A 9,786-nucleotide genomic window follows, 5' to 3' on the forward strand; every position below is an offset into this window, starting at 1 on the left:
TCCCACCTGACTTACGCCTGCTCTTGTGCCCCATCCCGGTCAATTTATTATTCTGACTCGGTGTTACCTTACCCCTCTCTCTCTTTCTCTCTCTCCCATCCTCTTATTGGCTTTTATGTTTTCACTATTGTATCATCCATCATTCTGACCTGTGTGTGCTGTGGTACGCAGGTGTGTGTATGTGTGAAAATGGTTTGCGCTGGTGAGGTGATGCAAGTTTGCGTGTGGCAAGTCCCACAGGTCATTATAACTTCCACTGGGAGTGTGTGCTCCCCTGTGTGTGTATGTGCGTGTGTGTGTGTGATTGTTATCTAATTCAAGCTTGTTAGAAACATTTATCTCATTTCTCTTTTCCCACTTTCTGACTTGCACCCTTCCCTCCTCCAGATTCATAAGCATTCCTGCTTTATTACATTGGAGACACGCTCGAGGATTAGCCAGCCAGTTTACACCAGATTTGCCGATTCAGGCAATTAGAGTGCAAATGCTGATCGGAGGCTTGGTTTGTACACTGTGAACTACTAAATGTTTCTGGCTGAGGTTTATGGAGCTCATTTGTAACCATGTGAGCCATTTAAATAGTAAGTGGTGTTTGATATTGCGTTTGTGGTGAACAGGTCCAGCAGAGATCACAGACTCTCACTGGTCTTGATGTCACACGCTGGTGCCGCACCGCCTTGAGTTGATCTCTGCAGGAAGTCTTGACTTTTTCATTGCCGTCACGTTCAAGACATTGCACATGAATGTTAAAGGGTCAGTCCAGCCCGATAAAACATTTCTGCCGCAGTACACTGAAGGCACATGGACAATTTTATTTGGAACTGCTTTCTACTGAAGAAATAGTCCACATTAACAGTGACAGGGTGTTTATGAATTATCCACAGTAACAGGAACAGTGTTTAGCCTGATGATGCAATTGATTTGCCATTTTGTTTCTCATTAAGTGTAGACATTGTGTTAATTTCATCGTTATTTTTCCCTAAAAAGTTATTAAATGACATATCCATCACATTTAAAGCACTTTTCAATCTACTGGACGCTATGGTAGTGGTTGCTAGGAGCAACTAATGTGTGTGTTGTGTTGTGTTGTGTTGTGTATGTGTTTCTGGCGTTGTTGTTTCAGTAACAGCTAGTGTAAGGGATTCAAGTGAGAAATTCATAATCTACAGTTGCTAATTCCACAATTGCTCTTTTAATTTGACATTTTGGGGGGCGGCTTGTTTGTTGTCTTACCAGGAGGTAGATGGGAGAATCAGTTTAATCTCTGTGTGAGGGACATATTAGCTTGCTGCAGGGGCTGTAGAATTGTGAGAGGGGAGGAATACACCATCTAGTAACTCCAAAATAGTCATAGCTGGCTTGCTACTATAATACATTACTATATAATACATTTAATATTTAGGAAGGAAGGTTATTTAGGACTGGGAAAGAAACATTGATGAACTTGGTCAATGCACAGTGTGCGATGCAATGGGTTCCTAAATTTGGGTATGATCTTCTTCTGTGTTGCCAGCGTCAGTTAGAACAGGGTGTGCATGTGTGTGGAGGCAATAATGTGCACTTTCATGACTCAGATTCAAACCCACAATCTCATGTGCCCATGTGTCAACACACAAACTTTTAATTTCTTCTTGTGTGGCACCAACAGGATTACCATTCACCCCCCTAAGAAACTTTGAGAGGTATTTTCTTCCATGCTGGGATATGAATTTTCACAAATCTCGCTGACATTCAAATGAGAATTGAGACTCATCTCACCAGCCCGTCTAAAAATAGCAATAAGCCGAGACAGGCGTACAATAACTGGCAGCTGTTTCCCTGGCGTTCCCTGCCAACCCGGTTGTACAGTCTCTCTTTTCACCCAATTCCTCCTCCAGTGTTCAGCACCACAGAGCTCCACTCATGTACACCTACAGCATTTTTACAGCATTTACTACATCTGTTCTGTCTTAGGCTTAGTATACAACTGCGGATTACAGAACGGAGCTCTTCCTGAAAACAATCCAAGTCAAATGTATCTATTTAATTTCCAGAATGTAGATGAAAAATAAGAGTGTATATCATGCCAAGCAGTCAAGCCTCTTAAGACAGTTAAGACTAAATGTAACATAAATCATTTCAAATGTTTGTCTCTAAGTCCAAATGAACGTAAATATGTAGCGATTTTTGCTAACTGAATGGGAATTTACAGGGCAAAGAGTCGGCTGGCTGTTTGGTTAGCTATCTGCGCTAATAACAAGCATTAATAGTTTAATGTTTATGTGTGTGTGATTCTACTGTCCAAGAAGTGAAGCTACAACAGCTAATTAAAGGGCCTCTTTTGTGATTATTTTCAACTCGGGGCCAAGCCTTTGAAATGTTTCAAGTAAAATGTAAGTTTATTTTGATAATAATAATGCTCTTTCCCCCTATATAAATTGTTTTGTGAATCTCTACAATGGATGCAAATTTAGCACAACCTGCAGTCAGACCCATTGTGAGAATAAGAAAAACAGAATGTCTCTTTAAGATGCACAGAAATGCACAAGCACAAACAATTCATTCAATTAAGTTCTGTCTCTTTAGTGTCTCTCAGCATTCTCTTTGCTCTCCTTGCAATATTTAATTTGTATGCTGTATTGTTTATCTTTGCCTGCGTTTCTCTGTCTCTAACAGTCATCCATTAAAAGTATAATTATTTCTATAAATACCGACATCTTTTACGCCGAGTGGTTCATGTGCATGCCTATGCAATCAGATGCCTTGATCTTTCTACACTTCTTTGCATCTCTTTTGCGATTCTCTTTGCGTACATTCCATGCTTCCTTCAGTACTAGATAATATGTGGGTGGTTTCATACTCTATTTTACCTTGAGGTTGTTTCTTGAGAAAGACATTTACTAGGGCTGCCCCCGACTAAGGATTGTTTTAGTCGAATAATCATGCTGTGTCTTCAAGCAATGTATAGTGTAACATCACACAAGTCTTGTGTTGTTTAAAACTCAGAATAAATAACTTCCAACTTCACTAAAACAAATACTCACAGGCTTATTGATACGATGGATGATGTATAACGCTAACTTGCTACAAACTTGCTCCTTCCTCCGTTTTATGCCTCTCCTGTCCCTGCCTAAACCTGCTGTGTCTTCATCCCCAGAATAGTCCTAGTCTGAGCCTCCTGGCCTCTGTTGATTTGCCCTGCTCCCCCGGCAGTATTCCCCGCTGGAATCCCTCGCTCTTACATTAGTAGTGCTTACTGTCCAGTCCAATTACAGTCAGCTAAAAGGACTGCCAACTAGCTAGTGGCAGCTGCTACTACAGTCAGCAGTAAGAGACTCCCTGTGTTACAAAAGCAAAGGTCCATGTTGCAACAAATCCCTAATGCGAAGTGGGTCGACTATGACTCTTCTCATTTCAACGGTTAAGTCGACTATTAGTGGGCAACAACATTTACAAAAGTTATTTTCATGAGGCTCATTTTCATATTATTGCTTCACATTATTTGATTATTTTGACCACAGGTTGGTGGTTTATTTCTATGTTTCCTGCAAAGTTAAAACTTTTCACATTGGCTTAAAAACATAAAATCAATAATAACAGTAAGAATAAGATTCTTTTAAAATACGATATCAAAGATGCCGAAGCCTTAAAGTTACAGTAAAACCTTTGTCTTCCTCATACAGACACATTTGCCAGCAAGGTCGCCGCCATCCAGGACCAGTACGCTGACGCCTCCATTGGCAACGTCACCGGCTCCAACGCCGTCAACGTCTTCCTTGGCATCGGCGTGGCTTGGACCATCGCCGCCGTCGCCTGGCGCTCCAAGGGCAAGCCGTTCAAGGTGGATCCAGGAAACCTGGCCTTCTCTGTCACCCTCTTCACCATCCTGGCCGTGGTGTGTGTGATCACACTGCTCTACCGGCGGCGGGCAACGGTGGCCGGCGGCGAGCTGGGCGGCCCGCGGACTTGCAAGCTGATAACGTCACTGATGTTCGTCTCGCTGTGGCTGGTTTACATCCTGCTGGCTTCACTGGAGGCCTACTGCCATTTACCAGTGTTTTAAATGGAGAGGAGAGGGGAGGGAGAGAGACCTACTGCCAATATGAAGAGAGAGAGAGATGGAGGGATGGAAGAGTCTTCAAAGAGGGATGCGACCGGGAGAGATGGTTAGTAGAGGTGGATCGACAAGGGCCAAGTCAGACATTTTCATGGAGTCAACAGATCTTTACATTTTCTTTATTTAAAGTCCAAAACAACTTTCAGTGTCTTTGACAGACTTTTTTTCTCTTTACATTTCTTTATTTCATGAAAAAGACCGTATAAAACCATTATAAAGCATAAAACTCTCCAATGTCTCCAAGGAGACCCACCATCGATCCAGTGATGAAGGATACATAGAGCCTCTAAATTAAGAATTATTTAACTCAACACATTCATGAAAGGTTTTAAAGAGCCTCATCACCAGTGGATGTGATTGTTTAATAGTTAATAAAAAGCTGATACCGTTCCAGCATACTGCCAGACCAGCAGGAGAGAGGAGCTGTTAGTCGGCCTCTTAAGGGAAGACGAAGGTGAAGAAGAGGTTGAAAGGTAAAAGTGGAGTTGAGAGTTGAGAGGAAGCTGGAGGTAACCAAACCAGAAGAAGTCTGTGTCAAGTTGATGGAGAGACTAGAGAGAAGACGACACAGGAGAAAGTAAAAAAGGTAGATGGGGAAAAATATTCGACACCCCCTCCTCACTCTCTCTATCGCTCCCTCCATCTTTACTGTATCTCGCCATCACGTGAACAGTGGATTCTCCCATTACACCCACTGAACTCTATCTAATACTATCAGTGACTTACTTTTAACCCCTCTTCCCCCAACTGCACACACACACACACACACACACTTTGGGGCCCTCAGGTGAATCTGCAGTGGAGGACCACGCACTAACTTGTGGGCGAACAGGCAAGATAAAAACTGATGACCTCTTTTTGTCTTGATTTTTTTTTTTCCTTCTTTTCTTGAATACACTGTGCAAAATAGTCCTTCCTATAACACACACACACACACACACCAGAGACTGTACACACTCCTCTGTCCCCCCCTCTTGCCTTACTCCCATCTCCCCTGTAGAAATTGTCTCAAAGTTGTGATAAAAACGCTGTAGTCACCAACCAACCCTCTTTTTAATTGAGCCAATCCCAAGTCCCTCTCCTTTTAAGCCAATCAACAGCCTCGTTTATCCCATGTAGGAAACGTACCCTCCTCCTTTTTTTTCTAATCTTTTCAATGGCGTCACGTGTTGATGTTGTTACTGTGCAATTGTAAAAAACAAAAAACAAAAAAAAAAACAAAAGACAAATATAGTCTGGAGAAATGGAAAGAAAGTTAAAGTAGTCTTTTTGGAGGATGGGATGTTACTAAGGATGCTGATGAGCAGATTTAAGATTAGAAACATAAGTCTGAAGGACCAACGAGTAAGCAGTCCACCTAAAGATAGTTGTCTTTCTTGTAATGAAGAAGCATTGTGCAACACACATTGTTTACAGTCTAAAGTTGCATTAAATGGCGGGGAACATGTGAACAAGCAGAGCTAGAGCCCAGCAGGAAATGATGTAACGCCAAGTGACATCAACGAACAAGACAAAGGTGGGACCAATCGGAATGAAGGATCTCACTGGTGACTTGACAGCGACTGTGAAGAGGAGGACGATGACAGTGTTGTTGATGACAAATCAAAACTATGACCATACCCAGTGTTTCTAATTGTACATGATAATATAAGAAACTGTTATTGATGTGTGCGAGAAAAACACTGATATTTAGTTTATGTGAACTCCCTCCTCTTTGTAAGGAAAACTCTGGAGGAGGAAAGGGAAGATCGATGTGCCCCTTTTTCCTCTAAAACACAGTTCAAGAAGACATTTTAAGTAAATCCATCACAAGTGAAAAAAGGCTGTACGGCTGACGGTGAACCAGACACAACTGACAGACGGAGAGAAGAGTTGAGTGCTCTGAGGGAAATGTACGGCAGCTCTGAAATATCATGTCATAACGTTGGGATGTTTTTTTGAACGCAAAACAAAAATCACAAGCCTCTGTTATCCAAAGATTTAATGGAAGAATACTGTCACAGATCACCATTAATTTTCAGAGTGAAATTTTACTTTGCAGCATTATATAAGTCCCACAAGCTGAAAAAAAACTGGCAAGTTTAAATTTATAAAGGTGTTGATGAATATGCTTAACCATTGGTATTATTTATGAGGTTGAGCCTGTATCAAAAGCTGTGCTATTTATTTTGTGTTTGTGAAAAGTTTGTCGATTCAGGCATGGTTGTGAAAGTGAAAGTAAGATATCAGAGTAGCTTAAAACATGAAATTAACCATTCTGTTATTATTTGTCTGTCTGAGAAAGTGTCAAATCCAGATTTACATTATGTTATGTTGTGTTAATACCCCTGCCCAGGGGCTTGGAATGAAGCAGGACAGAAGGGACGGCATATGGCTTGTCAGTGTAAATGATTGTTAAATGTTGTTGTTAACTATGTCCTTCTATGCTGTTAACAACAGCATAGAAGGACAAACTCTGCAACCATTTCCCTCGCAACTGCCCACAAAGCTGTTTGTACACTTTTGAGAGAAAATCCTGAGAGAAAACAATAATTTAGCTTTTTGTTATATCCCTGTTCACTAACAGAAAAATGGGACTGAAAACAACAATTTACCTGCCCACCACCCGTCTTCTTAAATATGGACAAATTAGCCGCTGCTTTCATCTCTATGTAAATGCAGGCTCAGTCGTGACCAGGCTGAACACAGCACAGCTTGTCTGACGTGGCCGTGCTAAGTTCAGTTCTTGTGCAAATAGAAGATAAGTGAGCAGAGGGGCATTGATCTGTTACCCCTTCCCTCAAATGTGACATTTTAAATGCCAGACCAGTTCCTTTCACTTTCTGATAGCTGTAAAGGAAAGGAGAAAGTGGATTATTCCCAACCCTAATGGTAGAAAATAGGTGAACAATAGTTTACATCTTAGAGTTACTGCATCAGCTGATTCCAGGCTCAGCCAAGATTCACTGATAGAAGGAGTTTGGCCATCATGCTCCTGCTCTATTTCAAAAGAATATTTCTTGGCTGCAAATATTTAACTTTGCTGTCTATATATTAGACACAGATTTCCATCTCACAGAAGAGCTGCTCTGGAGCTCAGAGGGAAGACTCTTCAGCATGTTGGGTGCTTACAGGGCCGTAGCCAAGATTTTAGAGGTACTGAGGTCATGTGTCCCCAATGCAACCCTACCCTCCAAATATTGTTTTTATATAATTATTAATTTATATTCTTTTTGATGGCCTGAAGGTAAAATTTAAATATATGAAGCCTAACAAGACTACAAGTCTACCGCCAAAACAGAATAGTTTTGAAATTATTTTGTCATAACCAAAGTATTGGATACATTTACATTTTCACCAGATGATGGCGCTACAGGGAACGTGCAAGGATCATCAGAGTGATATTACAGTTTATCACAAGGGCAACATGAATGTCTGTACTAAATTTTATGGAAATTCATTCAATATTTGTTGAGACATTTTACTCGAAATCCCAGATGTCAACCTCATGGTGGCGCTAGTTTGAAAAGTTGGACAATCACCAAAGTCAATAGGATTTATCCTCCTAGTAACATGAATGTTTGTACAAAGTGTCATGGCAATCTATCCAATAGCTGTAGAGCTGTTTCATTCTGGATGTGGTGGACTGACCACTCGGTATTGTCATCCCTAGAGCTATGCTAGCAACATGGCTACAAACACTGGAATCAGAATGTTATCTTCCCCCACAAATCTCTAAAATACAAAAGACATGACCTCAGTGTCTTCAATCGCAGCTACAGCCCTGGATGCTTGTTGACATGACTCTGTATCACCCAGCTGACTAACCATCCAGATCCTCATTGTCTCAGCTTCCTCAGTCGTTTCTGTAGCACTCAGCATATCCTAAAACACAGTGAACCCACCATGAAGAGGGTCATCAGCTTTACAAGACTGGCATGGCTTCTGGCCCGCTGAGACGGCAGGTCGCACGCCGGTTCAAACTGTATTTCTCAATGACTTAAGCTCCTGTTACAGTTGCCAGTTTAAGAATGAGTGGGCAGGATAATAGTGCTGCTGACGCCACAGGAACACAAGAATACTGGGACTGATTTAGAAATTCTGGCTTTTTAAAGGTTGATAAGCCTAGCTGGAGAACGGCTGAGTGTGTGTCCGTGTGTCTGCGTGTGTGCATGCTTTCTAAGCGAGTGAAGAAATGCAACCATATTTTTAGTCTCTTGCCTGTTGCTTAGCGACCATCTATCTGTAAGCCGTTGTCTTCTTGACTGTCGCTGGTGTGTGTGAGACATTGTGTGTGTGTCATTCTCTTTTGATGTTGTCTCTGTCTGCTCGCCCTCCTTCGTTTAGTGACTGTGACAATATAGTTTCTCATTAATTTCCTCTCTCTCTCTCTCTGCGGGTGAATTTCCACATGTATTATCATCATCATATGTTCATTTCTTGTTCATCATGTGTTTCTTTTACTTTATGATCCTTGTGCCTCCCCTTGTTTGCATGTGTATCCATTGTGTCTAGATCTGCATGCGTATTTGTGCCTTTGTTTGAGTGTGTGTCGGTTGGTGTTGTAATCTCCTTATAAAAGGGCTCGCCCAGTGTGTCCCTGGCTGAGTCCCATACGCTAGATTAATACATTAGAATGCCAACCTGGCCCACAGTAAAAATGACTGGAAATTGGATTCCCTCCCTTGTGTGTGTGTGGGAGAGAGGCAGGTAGATTGTACCTGGTACGACTCCCTCGCCAGCCGTGTCTGTGTGCGTGTGTGTGTGTGTGTGTGTGTGTACCTGTCAAAAAAGATTAGATATATAATAGATCTGGCTGTCGATCAAGACTGGGAATAGATGGCGCTTAAATAAGTGTGTGTGTGTCCAGTATGTGAGAAACTGTCATATTGAGGTCACAGACTCCATTGGCTGATGGCTAGATGTGGACACACACTCAAGTGTTAATTTACACTAATGTACAGTATGCGCAGAAACACAGATCAATATGGGAATTAATCAAGCCACACACACATACACAGTGCTCGGGAGTGCTGGTGATTTTTCATTTTTATTTTACAGTGTATTAATTGAAGCTGTGTGACAGAAACTACATATTTCCCAGTAATGTCACGCTTCAGTTTGGTTAAAAACTGACTACGATGGTGGCCTGAGATGAAATGTTTGAGGTATGAAGATTATGTTGTGGTAAACCTGGAGGTTGTCATATTTACATAAACCTTTTAACAATGTCTGTTTCTTACTGCGTGTTCTCTGGTTTTGATTTCTTCCAACATCACAAGAGTGAGATGTCATGAATGCAAAGCAAAACAGATTACAGTGTTTGTCAGATTTCAGAGCCACTCTTAGCCACACTCTTATTGGCACCGCTATCTGTTCTCAGCTCTAGTAATTCATGAAAAAAGGAAATTCATCAAATTCCATACTGACTCAAATAATACTCACCATGTTTATATTTTTAATTGTTGAATGTCACCTCCCAATTTGCTAAAACCCCAAATATCCAAAAACAACCACCAAGGACGTGACCTCAGTGTGCTCAGTGTTAGCTACCGATGACTCTTCCTCACAGTGATCAGTGCTACTGTATGCTTTCAGACATATAACATATAATGAAAAGGATTTGTTCTCTGAGCACGTTTGTAAAGATCCACTATTTCCCTTATTTGTACTAACAGACTGGGAAACATCCTGTCTGTGTGTGTGTGTGT

The 9,786-nt window shown here is 41.4% G+C and overlaps 1 protein-coding gene across 1 annotated transcript in view; it reads left to right on the top strand.

The window, feature by feature from the left end:
- The window catches only part of LOC118338429 (sodium/calcium exchanger 1-like), a 31,107-nt gene extending 22,547 nt beyond the window's left edge, over nt 1-8,560 (top strand). Inside the window, exon 6 of the mRNA XM_035675729.1 lies at nt 3,663-8,560. Within this exon, the coding sequence (XP_035531622.1) occupies nt 3,663-4,042 (380 nt within the window). The 3' untranslated portion in view covers nt 4,043-8,560. The remainder of the gene's footprint in view (nt 1-3,662) is intronic.
- Nucleotides 8,561-9,786: the final 1,226 nt, after the last annotated feature.

Source organism: Morone saxatilis, unplaced genomic scaffold (genome assembly GCF_004916995.1).
Source record: "Morone saxatilis isolate NCDOM2014 unplaced genomic scaffold, NCSU_SB_2.0 Contig4, whole genome shotgun sequence".
In the NCBI taxonomy this organism is placed as follows: domain Eukaryota; kingdom Metazoa; phylum Chordata; class Actinopteri; family Moronidae; genus Morone; species Morone saxatilis.